We start from the raw sequence: 17,993 nt of genomic DNA, 5'->3' as shown, positions 1-17,993 counted from the left end.
ATTTTAAAATAAGATTTCTGCTCATTTATTTATTTGACACAATAACATTGTTTATATAAAGGTGAATAATGAAAAATGGTGCATTTCAAAACATATTTATAAGATCAAAGGCTTATTATAAGGGTTATATCCTTACAGTTTTCCAGAACTCCTTCTAATGTTTCAATTGCAAATTGTTGCTCTATATTAACCTTACTCTCACAAAGTAAACCTTTAGCATATACATAATGACTTAATAGCAAATATAAAACTTAACTTTATGCTATCAAAAGGCAGGATGAAAATGACTGCAGTGTCCTGCCTAAATTGCCTAAAACTTCTAAAAAAAAAAAGCGCTTTTTTTGACCATATGTTCAGCAAGGAGAAGGAAAACTATATAAATTGTATCTAAGAGCAGCAGATTTTGAGACTCAACACACTGGCATCCTGTCCATAAATTTAAAATAGCTGAAAAATAATTATTTAAATAGAAATACTATTTTATTGAAGCATTCAGTTTAATTTCTGCTCTTATTCTGACCAGCATTGTCACTTCTAAGAAATACTCTACCAGGATAGCCAACTTTGTATTAGTAACTTATCCAATAAACACTCTCAATCTTCCTCTCACAACTGTTTTCTTTTTGCACCACATATTTATTCAGTCCTAAAAAGTCCATTTATTCCACCACCACTAAATAAACATGTTTTTTAAGGAAGTACAAGTACTGATATGATACACAAATTGTCTTTTGTGGGCTTAGACTCTGAGGGAAACAAATTAAACCGCTGGTACATCTAATTACCCTGGAGAAACATGCAGGCATAATGTTTGGATGGAATAATTTAAAAACACAAACTGTGGATATTGACATGTTTTCTTTCACTGACAGAGCACACTTAAGAAAAGATTTCTATAAAACCTTGGTTACCGTCTCTCATACACACATCCACATCTCAGCTGCTCCTTTGTAAACAAGTTTCCAATTGTTTTTTTTTTGTTTGTTTGTTTCAGATCCAGTTGGCAAAATGAAATTAAAGCCAACCTGTTTTTCACCCTTTTCTCTATTTTCCCAGTTAGCGACCACCACACATGCAACATCTTTGTGTTAGAATGATCTTCTATTCCACAAAATGCCAAAGGCAATAGCTATCTTCCAGTTACTTTTAAAAGAGGGGGGTTATCTGAATGTATTTGTAAATTTCTCTACTTTTTCTTCATAAGCCCTTCAATTCTTATTTTTATTTATGTATTTTTATTTTTTTTGCTAAAGCAAAACTGAATCACGTGTTTTCATAGCTGATAAATTGTCTCTTTTTCATCAGCCTTGCAAGATAACAAGTAACCATAGTGAAAGATGGTTCATTTATTTTGTAGAGATCAACTTAGATCTCTTGATAACTCATTAGATATGTTGGCAGGGATGTGTGATTAGAGATCTTCTAGACGATCTTTCTTCAGTGCGTCATGTATTTTGTAGAAACCCTCAAATTGCATCATTGAGTTTATTAGCAGCAATGTCAGGAAACACTGTTATTGGTTATGACATAATTAGTACAACACTTAAAGAACGTGTCCTGAAAGCATGTTTTTTTTTTTTAGCTCACTCTATAAGTAGAGAGTAAATTAAGAGCAAGCCAAAAACATACTGACAGAAATCAGTTTTTTTTTCATCAGTCTTCAGGTTTTCTACGAAGATAGTTTATATTTACATTAATTATTAAAGATCTGTCTTTGCTGCTGTCACATTCTTTAATAATTCAGAGCATGGTAGTTGACAGTAGTATCAGGCCTTCCACCCTCATTTTGGTTTGTTTTCAGAGTTAAATGTTATCTTTAAGGTGCAATGTTTCTATTCAGTTGATCCGACTAAAGATATGCAAGAAACCATTTGCTTATTAAATAAAAGTAAGATATTTGGAACCTGGTTATTTACTAACGTATTGCAGAGGATTCCTTGTAGATGAGACATTTCGCAGTTCGAGAAAATGCTGCTATAGCTTCCTGTTAAGATTTTGATGATGGAAACGATCCCCTCTTTTTGTGAACTGTTACATTTTATATGATGATTTAGGAAATTTTAAAACAGACCATCCATTTTAGAATTTCTTGTGTTGTGTGTTTAACAGGACATATTTTGTAATGCCATTTATTTCTAGCCTTTGAAAGAAGAGCTAAGATTCTTATGTCTTTTTTTTTTTTGTTGCTTAATATAATACTTTTGTCAGACTGTTGATGCATTTACTGTCAGGAGCAAACAATTAGGATACTGGGAAGGTCCTCCAATGTCAAAGCTAGGACTTTAAAACCAATATGGTTTAAATTCCAGTGGAAACATGATGAAAGCTGTTCGATAAAGGCTGTACTGTTGTTTTTCCATTCATTGGTTATAGATTTAAAGATGCAGAAAATAAATTATTAAAATGTATTCCCTATCTTTGAAAATTAAAACTTCTTTTGTATTTTGTTGTTTTGAGAGGTGCCTGTCTCATATGCGTTTTAATCAAAAAACGGGCTTGATTCAAGGACATTTTTAAATCAGAATCCCTTATGGTATGAATAATTTTGGGCTAAACTAGTGACACATTCATATAGCACAAGATCCATTTGAACTGATACTTTAATTTGTATTTTGTAAGTTTTTTCTTTCTATAAAAACTTATAATTTAGAAAAAATGCTGTAATTTTATTGACGCTTTGCAACTTTACGGTTTGTTTGTTTTTTCAGGTGTTGCCTCCCTTATTTGCCTGCTGAGTTCTGCAGGTGAGGAGATCCAGCCGGGCTTGGCTGTGCTGCTCTGTGAGATCCTGACTGCAGTCTTCCTCAGCCTGTTTGTTCACGGGATGGCAACGCACTCCAGCAACGAGCTTTTTCGTATCGCGGCACATCCACTTAACTGCAACCTTTGGACGACTGTGTTTGGAGGAGGCGCACGTGTCCCTGTCATGGATAAATCCAGCAGCCCTGCTAGAACGCCCCCTCCAAGTGATTATTTAGCAAATGCTTACTTTCTCTCTGGCATAGAGGTCATGCTGTCTTTTCTTCTTCTTTTAATTCATTAAACCAAATTTAACATATCTGTTGTTTTATCAGCCTCCCCAAGTGGGTCAGACAGGAAATCACGACGATTCAGGCTTCTGTCATCCCGCAGCGGCTCCAAGGAAGAGTCAGGAATTGAGCGGGAAGGACCATCTATTCCAAAGATTGTTGTGGAACAAGACACTACCTCCATCTTTAAAGAGCAGTTTGTTCCTCCAGAGCTCAGTATCTGGGATTATTTTATTGCCAAGGTAATCCACAATATAGATGACAATGAGGGGAAAAAAACCCACAACTGTTAATGCTCCTGCCACAAAGTCATATCCTTCAGCTGATTCCTTGTTACTCTGTCCTTCTGCTTCCCAGCCTCAGCTGCCACCATCGGAAAGCAGAGTTAATTATGACTCAGAGGAGAGCCAGGACAGCCAGGATGAAGATGAAGACGATGAATTTGGAGACGTCTTTGAGCCAAACTCTCCGCAGAGAGAACATTCCAACCATAATTCATACAGGTGACACACCACTGAGTGGTTATCTCTGTATACTGTGACTCCTCTTCCCACTCAAAACGAGATGTTTACATTACAGGCTCCTGTGTTTCTTCTTAACATCCATTAATTCAGCTTCAACACACCATCATGTCCTCATTCCCCTTGAAATGATTGAATTTTGCCTCTTTTCTCTTTAAGCTGGTGTTTGATGCGTCTAGCCATGGTTCAGCTGGTATTAGTCAACCTCAAGTCTTTTTACCCGATGGCAGGATACGATTTGTTAGGTAAAGGCTAAACTAGTCTACCTGTTAAAAAAGAATAGCATTCATGACGCAGATGAGCGCTGCCCTCTTTCATTCTGCCTCTCTCAGCTAATGTTGCCTCCTTTGTGTGCTGCTGCTTTTTTAAACCCAGATTTGCCGGTGGCCTCTCCACTATGTCACGCCGTACTTAAGACGCTGCAACGATGGGAGCAGGTGCTGCAAAAGAGGCTGGAGCTTTTCGGGGGCCCTCCCTCTAAGTATATCTCCACTCACCTCCAGGATGAAATCACCACACCTGGCCCTGCCCTGCTCAGACACAAAGCCCTATTTGAACCATCTAACACTCCTTTCAGGTACCAGTGTCTTTTTAGGTTAAAAATAAAAAAACTCGTTTGTCTCTTTTTTTTTTAAAGGAGGAAAAATGGCACTCTATTGACACCTTTAAAGAACCGCTAAAATGTCCTCAAAAGCAAATAGTCCCTCTGAATGGACAACAGCTTTTATCCCTGTGCTGCTTGTAAAACCATTTTTATAAATTCTTCAAATAAATCTATAATCCTCGTGTTGTTGGTCTTTTCTGTTTTTTTTTTCCCCCCCTAGAAATAGCCACCACTCAGCACTGCCTGTGAAGCGTTTATGGCAGTATTTGGTCAAACAGGACGAGGTGCAGGAGACATTCATTAGAAACATCTTCACAAAGAAACCAGGCACAAATCAGGTACGATACACTTATAGTCTACCAGCCAACTGCATGAGACTCACTATATTAACTCTCACCAAGTAACATATTTAAACACTATGCATCTACCCCAGATTGATGACGTCATTTGTGTTTTTAAATCACTGTTGATGCCTTTGCTTCTTTTAATTTTTTTGGGTGCTGCATGCAGACCAGATTTATTGTAATTGCTTTAATTTGCATGTCAATGCTTCCATTTTTAATGCAGATAACTAAAAACACTGAGTCAATAACATAACAATGAATTAATGTTTGTGTATTTGCATGTTTTATCACTGGTTGTTGTGTTTTTTGTTTGTGCTGGTCTCCCCTTTCGCTGCTCCCCCAATCTTTAAAGTTGGTTGAGGACCACCCTGACATTATGAAATATTCAGGAGTGGAAGAGGCAGGAAACAGTCAGGTACTACTTCTTCTGATTATTGCTTGTGGTGTGGCAGTGGGGTGGGTGTATGAGTGGGATAAATGTTGTCGTCAAACCTTACAACACTTAAGTTCAGTTAGTCCAAATTAAATGTTTGCATGAAAGGTTTGAATTAAAGGTGCACCAGTCCAGCTTTTAATGCTTGACTTCTTATTTGAGCTGCTCATATCAGTTTTACTATATTAAAGCACAAACAAAACCAGAAAAAGTGGCATTTCCTTGAAAAATGCAGTGTGAATGAAAAATTGCAGAAACAAAGAGAAACTGAAGCAAAAATGACTAAAATGGTATGATAATAGCAGAAAACAAAATTACTACAAAAAAACCTGCTAAGGATCTAATAAATTTGTAGAAACACCAGAAAAATTAATATGGAGAAACTGGAATCTTATTTTGTTAAAGAAAAAAATCTCGCAGCTTAAGAATAGTGACTGAAATGTACCGAAATTACCAAGATAGTATTGTTTAACTGCAAGTATCAGCAGGCTTTGTTGAATAATTACGCCATCTTTCCCTCTATGGCTGCATTGTAGGTTTTTGAAAGCTAAAACCTGAAACAGATGTGGTGGACTCGGGTTACAGCTTTCAAAAACCTATAATGCAGAGATAGTTGGTTTCTTCCCGCTATCATCGCAACCCCCACCCCCATACAGGGGACCAGAACATCTTGCCTGTTCAGGCAGGCCAGCAATTCCCCCTAACAACCCTCCTTTCAGAGGCATAGACCAGTATTGGGTATTGTCAGACTAACAGAGAACCCAATTAAACCCCCATTCCTAAGGGGCCGGTTCAATTAGCATGTTTTTAAGCATCAAACTCGACCTTAATTCTGGCATTTTGAATTTAAAAAGCTTCCTGGATGGGAAGCGAAACGTCTTCAAACTTGGAAACAAAGTCCAGTGTTTTTTTTTTTTTACTTTTTTGGAATGAGTATGACCTGGATGACTGAGTCTTCATGAGCAAAAAAATGGTAGTTTTGAAAGTTTTCCCTCTGAAGCTTTTTTTGATAAAAGGCCATTTTGTTAAAAAGAAAAGCGTATTCAGCTTTAAAAATATGCCTGCTGATCAGCAGGTTTGTATGATTCATGATGTGCTTCTAAAAATGTCATGTTTTGCAGTTGTCCCTTCCAGAACATGACATTTTATATAACATTCTTTGAACACTAAGAAATGTTTGGCGGTCTTCTGTTTACTACTCCTGTAAATATAACGCCTTACGTAACAAACATCATCGGTTTAAAGTTGGAATCGTTCAAGCTGTCGGGCTAGTAGGCACACACTTTTAAAGTACTTGTCATTTCTGTTCTAGTTGCATAACCACTTTTATCCAATATGAAAAGTTCTGGCAGAATTACAGTACTTGTTTTCTTAGGGCTATGAACTCCGAATGTTTCTGTCAGGAGTTTGATATTAATCTTACATTTGACTGCCTTAATATTAATGCGAGTGTGAGCCATAAATCTTAAATCATTCTGTAAACCAATGCTTCACAGACACGTTCTAATCGTGTGGCTTTCACTGTGAGAGCCGGCACATTGTAGGTACTCCATTTGGTTCAGCTTTAATTAACCCGGTCTCTCAGAGGACACCCTACGAAGCTGAACAGCTTCACATTAATGGGCTCAGCTCTGTCGCAGTGAATTTGCATCCTGCAGAGATTATGTGCTAGTGAAAATGGCAAAACACCATATTTAGATTTCTGCAGGTCAAGTTTTATTTGACTCTTTAAAATAAAACGACACATTGTTCTCCTCCAAACCAAATGCTCAGAAGACTTTAATTCAATCTCGTCTTGAGTAGCTTGGGTGTCAAGTTCACAATTTTCTGTCTCTACTAGCTGGCACCAACTCACAGATCCTTTTGAAACCCTTGACCCTTTCACATTTGAGAATCTTCATTGTATGCTATTGGGTAAGGGATAATTATGGAATAAAAGAAAAATTATATATGGCTTTAGAAATGTCTATACTTAAAAACCTTAGTGTTTTATTCATTTATTCATTAGATAAAATCCTGGGCAACAACCTGATTAGTAAATATAGTAAATCAATCTCTAAAGATTGTGTTGGCATCAGGGGTTTGTTGGAGAGCATCAGTGAACAAAAAGCATCTTTAGGACCAGGGAACATAGCAGACAAGTCAGGAGATAAAATTGTGGGAAAGGTTAAAGCAGGTTTAGGCTTTATAACTATAGTCGAAGCTTTGAATATCGCATTAAGCATCAATCCATCATCTAACGATGGGAAACATTTCACTGTCTAGATGGGCCAAGCTAGTAGAAACAGAGAAGTGCTGCTACATGAAAATGTGTTTCTGCCAAACCACCATTATTAGATACTGCCCTTTGTTGCCTACCATGCCAAATTCCTATAAAACATAACAGTTGGTTTTAATGTGAAGAAATCTAATCATAGCTCTGTACTATTATAAGTTTGGCCTGATTCATCTTATCTTTTAAACAGAAGAATGAGCGTCTTAAATACTATAGAGGTGAAAATAATTAATAGGATTAGATTTGCAGATCTATTCTGCAGAACATAACTTGACAAGTGATTTGTTCAGCTCTCCTATTTCTGTTGTGTATTTTTAAGGAAATTGTGCAGGGATTATGTCTGCAGGAACTATTTGCCAACATTTCACTTGTAATTACTAAATCTCCATGGTGGTGACATGGTGTGTGTTTTACTCGCTACAGACGGAGTCAGATCTGGGCTGCCCCGGAGGCAAAGCACGCATCATCCACAAGGAATCTGACATCATCACAGCCTTTGCCATCAACAAGGTAAAAGCCGCTCACATTTATGTCACAAAATATCAGAAAATATTGTGGAAAAAATACACTGGTGTTCACAGTTAATCACTTCAGTTTCTTTTTTGGCTGTCCTTGCTTCATGTTTTTTTTTTTTTTTTTTTTTTCTATTTGTGTAATGTTATAAAAAAATTATCTGTACCATGGAAGCTGATGCAGTTTTCTGTTTAGTTTCTTTAAAGAACAATGGTAATCAACCCTTTTCCCTAATTTAAAACCATCTCTGGTAAAATATTATGTGATACGTTTTCCCTTTCTTTAGATGTTTATTTATTTTATGGCCTGCTGTGATGATAAACCAGCATAGGTTATAGTGAGAAGGTTTACACACTTATAGGCATTTTCCACTGGAATTGATGACCAGAAACAAATTGAGTATGTCAAAAGAGAGATGTTTTTTATTACTAAATGTTTGTGTCTATTCCAGTGATACATTATCAAGCATGCACAACTATAAAAATACAATAGCAGCAACTAAGGTTAATATTTTTTTTACTAATTTAAAAAGTGAAAGCCATATATTACAGATTAGCATATATTACAGATTATTTACATTAATTAATTCGTATAATGTTAAGAATTATGGCAGAACCCAAAATTCAGTTTCTCAGAAATTTAGGATACTGTGGTAAAGTTGAATATTGGAAACTAATGATGCCCCACCCTAATCAGCTATTGCATTCTAAACACCTGCAAAGATTTTCTGATCCTCTAAATATCTCTTCTCATTGGTCAGTTTGAGAAAAAAAACATCATGACGGCTGACTGGACAGATGTTCACAACACGGTCATTATAGTAAGTTCCTCCACAAGGGCACAAAAGGTTGTTCATAGGGCCGTATCTTAGCCTATTCATTGACAGCTGAGTTGAAAGAAAATGTGGACGGAAAGGTGCAAAACAGGGATAAATGCTGCCTTAAGGGGACTGTTGAGCAAAATCCATCAAGAATATGGGGCCGCTTCACCAGCAGTAGACTGAGGCTGGTGTCAGAGCCCCCATTAACAGATGGGACTTGTATTTGGAAGCCTAGCTTCTTTGTTCAAAATATTTTTAATCAATTTCATCCGTCATTCTAGTTTTTAGGGATACAAAATTTCTGCTTTTTATTACCTGTAAGCCATAATCATCAAAATCTAGAGAAGTAAATGCTTGAAGTATTTCAGCCAGTGTAGTGAATACATATTATATAAGTTTGACTTTCTGTTTTTACAACACTTAAAGATGTACTGGCGTATATCTTTGAGTTGAGGAAAGGTTCAAGCCAAATTGCTTTCGCGCTAATGCATTTTAATGCAGAAGACAAAACAGAACTCATCAGGATGGTCTCTTAGCTTCTACATCATCTGATGCTGAGACTGTCTTCTTTGAAAACAGAATGGGGTTAAGACTAATGGCCTTGGTTCAATGTTGCTCTTTATCTAGTGCTGCCAGAGTCTTTTCTTCTGTGATTAAAGGAAAATAACCCTCAGACTAAGTAATTCTGCCTGCCAAAACAAAGTGCTGTCTGGAAAGACTATATTACCCTCCTCTGGGAACTTTAAAACGGTCTTTAAAAAGTTAGGACGCCATGGGGCCATTACTAAAGGTGTCAGATCAGGTACAGCAGTTTGGTTGAACTAAAGCGTTGTTCTCAGTATAGTTTAATCAAAGGGAAATACAAGCTCTCAGAAGCTCTTTAATGAAGGAAAACCTTTTTTTTTTTTATTAATTGTAAACCATAATAATCCATGCTAACTAAAATGATTGAAAAGTATTAGTTTGTGTCATGAATCTATATGATAAGTTTAACAGTTTCCGTTGAATTAGTGAAATATAATAACTTTCTGATTATTTTCTAATTTACCAAGATCCGCCTGTATGTATAAAAGTGTATATCTGCTGCTTAAAGGACAGGTTTGTGGTTCTATAAAAGTACAGAGTATTATTACACAGTATTTGTGTCAACAAGTGACATCTTTAAAGTGACATCTTGATTCTGATATGAGGCGACATGAATGAGCACTGGCCAGTAGGCACATTAAATTTGTCTGATGCAGTTCCTCTGAGACTCGACCTATTTTCCCCTCACTTCTGTCACCTCTGCCTTCCATCCTTCTGTTTCCTCACGTCTCGTCTTTGTCTGTCCGCCAGGCAAACCGTAACTGTTTAGTCATGGCCTCCACTCATGACATTCAGGAGCTGGATGTGTCATCCATTTTGGCCACACAGATCTTGACTTGGATCGATGATGATGAAGTGGAATCCAAAGGGTAAGAGAGCTAACTTTCATGTTTATCCATTAGCATTTATTTACACTGCACTAGCCTGCAACTAGTGCATCAACTCCCTCATTTTATCTACGGTATTGATTTAAGTCACTTTTTTAACTTGATTTCAGACTGTTTATGAAAGCTGTTCTAATGATTTATAATAATCATTTTAATGTCAGTAGTCTTGCAACAATGGTCATTATGTTAAGGGTTAAAGGATTCATATGTTCCTGAATGAATGTGTAAAGCTGCTCATTTTCTGCAAGAAAAGAATCCCTTACCAGTCTGTTCACGTCTTATGACCCATGTCAGCTAATTATATATGTCTAATAATTTTTCTGCCTGTAGAGTCGGCGGTGATGACTTCCTGGTGGTCCACACGCGTGACGACTTTGCCTCGCTTCACGGCACAACCCCTTACACCCACAGCAGCCCCGGCACACCCATCAATGTGCCGTGGCTGGGAGGCCATCAGACCGGCAGGGGTGCAGCTGTGGTAAGCTTCTAGCATACATTTAAATATAACATTCATGTCAAGAACAGTTGTTTAATAAATACACATTAAAAATTTTTTAGGTTCTAAGAATAACACTGGATTGGAAGGCTGCTTTTTTACTGAACAGTATATAAGAGAGGGGGATGGGGGGATTGTCCCCTAACAGCATCCTTTGGAGGACATGCTTAATATGCTGCTAACACATGACCTAATGTGTGAAATATGCTTATCATTATGATTTATCTCTAAACACATTTGACTCTGCACATACAGCATCAGGCTTTAGTAATTCCATGTCCTATTACTGTTGGCTATGAAGCAGTTTGCTCAGCTGATGTTAGCATATTTTGTCTCTTCGACTGACTGCCTTATTATTTACATCACTGAATATTTCCGTGCACATCTATTAAACCATGTGCAGGCAAAACTACAGGAGAAAAAACTGCTCTTGGTCTTTAAACAGACTGCTTTATTTTAACCATCTAAGATTGAAGTTTTCTACTGTTTCAGTTGCTTTTCAGAATGATCTTTAATGGCAAAGGTTGTGCACAGACAAGGAATTTGACTTTGGTTTTTCATCACTCACATCATTATCAACAGTGCGAACAAAAATCACTGTGTTGGAAGGACTCTATAGGAGGACAAATAAGGAGAAAATAAAAACGAGGGATAATGGCAGTATGTGCAAGTTTAGATGTGCAGCCAATCGCTCTTTTTTTATATAGCGTAGATGGAAACAAAAGTGCAAAAGGCCTGAATTGTACCCATCAGTAACTAACTACTTTTTGGGTATAACTGCAAATAAAGCAAATTGTGACATTCCTACACAGGAATGCAGGAATCGGTACAGATTCTCAAATGTAAAATGTTAAAGTTTGTTATGGAATACTTAACAGAGCCATTCTTCTTACACAACCTATGATGGTGTTTTAATTTTATCCTTGAGAATGTCTAATATTTAACAATAAGCTGTGTAGCATGCAGCTGCATGGCATCCGATCTGTACACCTGGCATCAAATAACGTAATATATAAGCAGAAGGTTACTTCATTGAGAAGCTTTGCTATTGAATAAACTGCCTTAACTGGGATCTAGATAGTACAATAGGAAAATCAATTTGGTGAATTTTTCTTTGATTAAAAAAAATATTTTTTTTTACAGAACATTGTGGGATAACATAAAATATATCAATTTAACACAAAGTTCCAAACAAGATTAATCATAATTCACTGTTTTAATATATCTGAGTTGATGACAGAATCCACTGCTGCTAATTTTTATTTTTATTTATTTTTGTGTTGTGCCTGTAAAGATAAACATGCTTAATAAAGTTTATTTTCCTGGGCCAAAGCAAACATTTATTTCTATGGAGTAATCAATATGATACAACCCAGTTAATTCATTTGATTTCTGTTAGTAATCCCTGGAGACCATTTAACCTACCACACAATCTTAAGTGAATTTTTGAAATTTAATTTTTGTTTATTCAAAAAGCATTTAGACTTTGTTTTTTTAGGTTTGGATGGCACAGCTGTGCAAATAAAATACCTGGTAATGCTCTTCTGGAAGTAACTGATCGTGTCTTTCGCCCTGGATCTGCCTTTATTTGTTGTTAAAGCTGCTGAAATAATCTGCATTAATAATTCATTTTCATCTGCGCCCAGTTTGCCGAAAGCATCCTGGCTGTTAACATTAGTTCCTGTCATAGGCTAACATAGGAATTAACTTATTTTAAATTGCAGTTTCTGCTGCTTTTAATTAATAAAATGCTGTAAAAGTGTTCTGACGGAGGAGAAATATGTGGAATTACCAGCCAGAAAGGCAGAATCCCGTAGATGTGAGTCATGTTTGTTGATTTTTGACCAGTTCGCTTATTGTTATGCAGACTGGATGGTAAAATCCACTCAGGATAGTAATTATTTTACAAACGGTTTGCTAAGGCTCTGAGGAGAAAAAAAAAAAGTTTGGCTAAATAATGGAATAATAAATAAAAGTTAGAGCAGACATAGAAGTTAATGTGTGCTCCTCAGGGCCAGCAGTCGGAAAGTAGGATAGAAAACAGAAACCAAGAAACATCATCGATTAAAACAACGACTTAATGCTGTTCCTGGAAAAGTATCATATGATTTGGATTTCTTGAATAAGGAACAAAACAAGATTTTAAGTATCATCAAAGATAATAATTTTATATTAAGGAATCCCTAATTTATTTTAAGATATTTTATCAGGTGCTTATCAATATTATTAGTTGTGTGAATCTAACATAGAAATAATGCAATATGTTTACAGTCAACCTTTTAATATCAGACTTTATCATCCATCATTTAGGCTAAGTATGTATGTTCAGTTTTTACACTACAGACATGAAAAAAGTCAAAAAATTAAACTTAACTAACAGTTTGTACTGTTTTCTTTACTAAGCTTAAAATGAAGAAAACAGAACAATGAAGTTCAGTGAGCTAATATCTAGTTGTAGAAATAGTCTAAGAAACGTTTCCATTTTCATCGCATGGAGTCAATCACTTCGGACACCAACCATATGGTTGAACTACAGTCCTCAATGTTTCTGCATTTGTCAGTTTTCTGTCAGAAACGGCATGTTTAACGTCACCGCACAAGATTTCAGATTAGGCCTGAAGAACAAATTTGTCCATTATAGCATTAAAATTGTTGGTCTGGAATCGCTTACTGATGTATTAGGCGCTTGAAGTTGGAAGGCCCATTCCCTGGACATCATAACACCAGTACGCCCTTCTCATGTGTTGATGTATTCAAACTGAAGCCATTCTGTATTTTAGTTTGGAGTATTTTAGTTTGGGGTAGTTTGAACAACTTTTTAGACCAATAACGAACCACCTCGCTGTTGTTCCTTTTTCTCGGTATGCAGAAAAGAAATCTATATAAACCAAAGTTGGACCACTGCATTAAAAAATGTATTTATTGTGAAACTTTTTAGTTTCTAAAAGTTTTTCTCTGCTTTAGTTTGTTTCTAGCATATCATCAACCTTTCAAGCATTGCAGAGGATTTTGTAAAGTCCAAAAAGTTTGCTGTCTTAATTTTTCTCTGAGGTTCCTCCCTATGCACCAAGCCAGCCCTGTTAGCTATGCCTTTATTCTGACTTTTTATATCTTTTCCTGCATTAAAAAATATGTTTTAAATAGTTTCTCAGTGAAACTTGTGTCCACCCCCTCTTCTCTCTTCTTATCCCAGATGATAAAGAGAAATATCAACAATGTGAGAAGAATGACCTCTCATCCCACACTACCATACTGTAAGTAGAGCTCTGACGTCTGTCAGTACATTGGAGGAGTCATTGCTTGTATATTAAAAGTACAACATATTCGTCATAGTCTTCTGTGAAAAGCCTCCATGGAGGGTTGCATCACCTAAAAATGTCTCTAGAGACTTGTTCTGCATCTGAAAAGATTTTTTTTCTCCCCTCTGGTTCCTGTTGCTGCTGTTTAAATAAAGACTCTCTCTGCTCTTTAGCTACATTCTTGTACTTTTTTACAAATGCAACCTGGGAGGTATCTAGGTGGGACGTCAGGAAAACATTGATTAAGCTGAGATCCCAGAACCATACACGCTCTACATAAAAGATGATATATCTTAATTTCTGCTTGTCCTCATCCTGTTCTGTCAGACCTGACTGGGGCTCAAGACGGTAGCGTCAGGATGTTTGAGTGGGGTCACTCCCAGCAGATCATCTGCTTCAGAGGTCCGGGTCACTCCAGGGTCACCAGGATCCGATTCAACCACCAAGGAAACAAGGTCAGTGCTTCACATACAAGCTAGAGAGAGACGGGGTACTAGAACCACATGTTAAGTGGTAAAGTGTTAGTCTCTTCTACTGAACATGGGGAACATAAGCTTTGTTGTGAAAGTCTTTGCTTTAGAAAAGGCAAAATTTTGTTTTTAAAAACAAACGCAAAGAAACGATTAATTAGCTGTTAATGCAAAGTTTCAGAATGACGATGTAGTAAACAGGGAACTGAACTCTTATATATATAGTCTTATATATTTTACCCAGAGTGTAGGGATGCTAAAATGAACAGTTCTAATTTACGTTTGTGAGGTGAAGATTTATTGAGTTGCAAAGCCAGGAGGTCAGAAGAAAGGTTGTCTGAGTAGCACAGGGAACCTGACAAACCGGCATCCTTCAGCAGAGATTTAAGAGCTCTTTCAGATGAGCCAAGTCTATAATTTGCCACTGTGGTTCACAATCACTTTAGCCTGAAACTGTATTCAAGCAGTATGGAAGGCTGAAGTTTTTCCTCTGGCGTCAACCAACCTTATTCCTTATATCCCTATATGCTGCGGTTAGCAAATCCATGTCTACTATTTTAATCTTTTTTTATTAGCTGTTTGTGAGAAAGTCAAAAATCAAGGCTTTTTTTTCTCCACTAAGTAGGGCTTGTTTTTTTTTATATTTTTATTTTTTACTTATCTGTATTAAGCCGGGCATAAACTGTGCAATTTTTTTCAATCGTTGCCCGCAGCTACAGCTCACACTGTACGTCGTACAGTGTGAGTTCACAGCTCACGATGGATGTTCAGCCCGACGCTCTGATGCGATCTTCCTGCTCACACTGTACATCTAAAAACCACATCAGACTCTGATCCGCAGTAAGATGGAGCTACTCTGACTCGTCTATCCGGAATCCAAATTAGTAGAAGAGGAATATGAAGCTCACTAGAGAGAAACGCGCTGCCTTAGCAATTTGTGCAATTTTATTCTGAAAGCCCTAAAAAGAAAAGGCAACAACATATTTGAGCAAACGTGGCTTCTACGGTTTGTCAATTTTAAAGAAAGAATTCCATTTTTACCTGCTGTGTTTACATCTGAGAGGAAAAAGAAAAAGAAGAATTCTTGTTTGCGCATGCCCATTGAGCGATTTGCCCACGACGGTCGGGAGAAAATCTAACTCTTCCTGATAGGGAGGTGGTCGTGAGAGGATGGTCGCCCCTCGTTACCCCCCTGTACACTACACAACGCAGAATCAGGCTGAAAGTCGGCCCGATTGAAAAATTCTCGCACTACTGGTAAATCGCCTCGAAAAGGGCAAAAAATTGCACAGTGTATGCCCGGCTTTAATGCAGTCATTAAAACTCTTAAGTCAAGCTACAGTCAGGGTTTCTCATGTTATTTCTTGCTAATAGAATTCAGGTTTTCTAAAGCAAGCTCAAAATACAGAATAGAGTTGGTAGTTAATTTGGCTCAGATATGAGGTAAATTATAGATATTCAAATTTCTCTGTATAATCAGTCCTTTGTAGGATTTATGTAACTACAGTAAAGTAGCTGTTTGTTCATTTGGATGAGTCACTGGCAAAGAAATGGGTCACCACTGCAGCAGATTATTGTAGCTGAATTGCAGTTTGGATACGAGGCGCTGATTTTGAACACAATATGTGAACATCAACAGATGTTTTGTACTACAAAGCCACATAAAGACTAAAAGAACACCTGTGTTAACAAACCTCTGGGGTTAGCTTACTGGTCTGACTGCTGATTCTACTAGAGCTACCTGGATCTTAAGGTAAAGTAGAAAGGCTTAGAGTTAAAAATATCTGCACATTTTTGTCACAAATTCCTCTCTGTTTTGTTAAAAAAAAACAGCAATGACATTTACACATTCTGTTAAATTCAACTTTTCTATTTAAAGAAAAACTATAATCAGAAACTATTTCCTTGGTTTATACCTTTCAATTTTTCACCTCTACATGTTCTACGACCTTTAGGTGATAGATTTGTATGCTATCCTGAAACCGAACACCATTTTGTTGTTTTCTGATATATTTTCATACTCTCTGAATAATCTCCACTCCAGCTCTCACCACCATGGGGAGTTGGTCCGCAGCACATATTGTTACTGAGCTGAACGAAGCCAACGTTTTGAACTCAGACTCTCGCCTCAGGCTAATAATTTCCTCAGATGGTACCTCTCCTGTGCCAGCACTTATCTGCCTGTGTTGGCCAAGAGAGAGCAATATGCTTTGGAATAAAGCTAATGCAGAGAGAATGTAAGCAGAGCAACTCATTTTAGTTATGTAAGCATATCAACCATAAACATTATGACCAGTGACAGGGAAATTCACTATTGTTATTAATGTTTGGTTGATCCTGTCACAGAACCATCCTGGTCCCCACAGCACCTTGATATTATTTTGCAAGATGAAGAACTGACTTTTAAGTGATGGAAAATCATTTTAGTCTGTTCCAAAGGGACGTAAAGCTCTCAGTATTTAGCTGCAGGCCTGATTTTTGGGGGCTTTTGTTCGTTCAAATAAATAAAGTGGTAAATACTTCTTCAGTAACAGCAATCTGCTCTCTGCTTGTTGTGTGTAGTTTGGTATTGTAGATGCAGATGGAGCATTAAGTCTCTGGCAAACTAACACCAGTGGGAACACACCCAAACCATACCTGGTAATTCATTTATATATTTATTTCCCTTTACTGTCATTACATTAAAAGGATATTTTACCAAGTTTCTTTTACCAACTGCCTTCTGTGCTTCTCTCTGCCAGACTTTGCAGTGTCACAACAAGACCGCTAATGACTTTGTTTTCGTGGGCTCTTCTTCCCTCATCGCCACTGCAGGTCTTTCAACTGACAACAGGTACAAAAGCAAATTGCTACTACAGCCCTGCACCTCTGTTCCCATTTAGTCACCCTTAACCCTTCATCTCCGCTGGGCTTTTGCTGTGTTTGTTTTGCTTGTTTTTTTTTAAAGAGATTTATATATATATATATATATCTATCTCTATGTGTGTGTGTGTGTGTGTGTGTGTGTGTGTGTGTGTTTGCGGACGCACTGTATATACCCCCATGCACCTTTTCCTCCTTTTGGCACCTTCTTTTTGACTATTGAGCAAGTAAATTTCTCCACTGAGATCAATTAATCAATCGATCACCACTGGAATCTACAGCAACAGAAATATTCTCTGTCTGGAAATCCAGTGTTCTCCTAGAACCGCCCTGACTGCTTTTTTCCCCAAGTCATAAAGTTTTGTGCAGGGTGTGGGGGCTATAAAAAGAATTAGAAATAAAAGAAATGTGGAAGAATTTAACAGACACACAGAGTCTATACATGAATGTGACAGAACAGCTTTGGCATGAATTAGAGCTGAGTCTACCACCCAGGCCTTTGTGTCCAACTCCAGTGTCTAACCTCAAAAATACACTTCTGGGAGGATGTCCCAAGATTCCGGTTTACATTGTCCTGCACTGCATGGAGGTCCTCTCCTGAGCAATTAAGGGTGCTCCAGCTGCAGATCACCCTGTCTTACTCCATAGGATTAAATAATGTGTCAGGCTGCCGTCTGTCAAGCTTTAGGTGTCAGGAGGACACACAAGCAAAGACAACCTTTGAATAAATGTGTTTTATAATGTATGATGAGAAGTGGCTCATTTTTTGGAAATGCTTTTACTTCACAGGAATGTTTGTCTGTGGGACACGCTGGTGACTCCTGCTAACAGCCTCATTCACAGTAAGTTATTATT

The 17,993-nt window shown here is 37.3% G+C and overlaps 1 protein-coding gene across 2 annotated transcripts in view; it reads left to right on the top strand.

Moving 5' to 3' along the window:
* dmxl1 (Dmx-like 1) overlaps positions 1–17,993 on the top strand; it is a 73,291-nt gene that overhangs the window by 50,303 nt on the left and 4,995 nt on the right. The window contains exons 35-49 of one of the 2 annotated variants that reach the window (XM_015377133.1): positions 2,709–2,966; positions 3,075–3,271; positions 3,387–3,532; positions 3,710–3,795; positions 3,926–4,127; positions 4,375–4,492; positions 4,851–4,913; positions 7,630–7,716; positions 9,875–9,993; positions 10,342–10,489; positions 13,701–13,761; positions 14,134–14,261; positions 16,839–16,916; positions 17,018–17,109; positions 17,928–17,980. In XM_015377133.1, coding sequence (XP_015232619.1) covers positions 2,709–2,966; positions 3,075–3,271; positions 3,387–3,532; positions 3,710–3,795; positions 3,926–4,127; positions 4,375–4,492; positions 4,851–4,913; positions 7,630–7,716; positions 9,875–9,993; positions 10,342–10,489; positions 13,701–13,761; positions 14,134–14,261; positions 16,839–16,916; positions 17,018–17,109; positions 17,928–17,980 — 1,836 coding nt within the window. The remainder of the gene's footprint in view (positions 1–2,708; positions 2,967–3,074; positions 3,272–3,386; positions 3,533–3,709; positions 3,796–3,925; positions 4,128–4,374; positions 4,493–4,850; positions 4,914–7,629; positions 7,717–9,874; positions 9,994–10,341; positions 10,490–13,700; positions 13,762–14,133; positions 14,262–16,838; positions 16,917–17,017; positions 17,110–17,927; positions 17,981–17,993) is intronic. The other variant, XM_015377134.1, reaches the window with a different exon arrangement.

The sequence above is a fragment of the Cyprinodon variegatus genome, unplaced genomic scaffold (assembly GCF_000732505.1).
Source record: "Cyprinodon variegatus isolate N-32 unplaced genomic scaffold, C_variegatus-1.0 Scaffold147, whole genome shotgun sequence".
Taxonomy (NCBI): Eukaryota; Metazoa; Chordata; class Actinopteri; order Cyprinodontiformes; family Cyprinodontidae; genus Cyprinodon; species Cyprinodon variegatus.
This window is presented reverse-complemented; position numbering and strand designations above follow the sequence as displayed.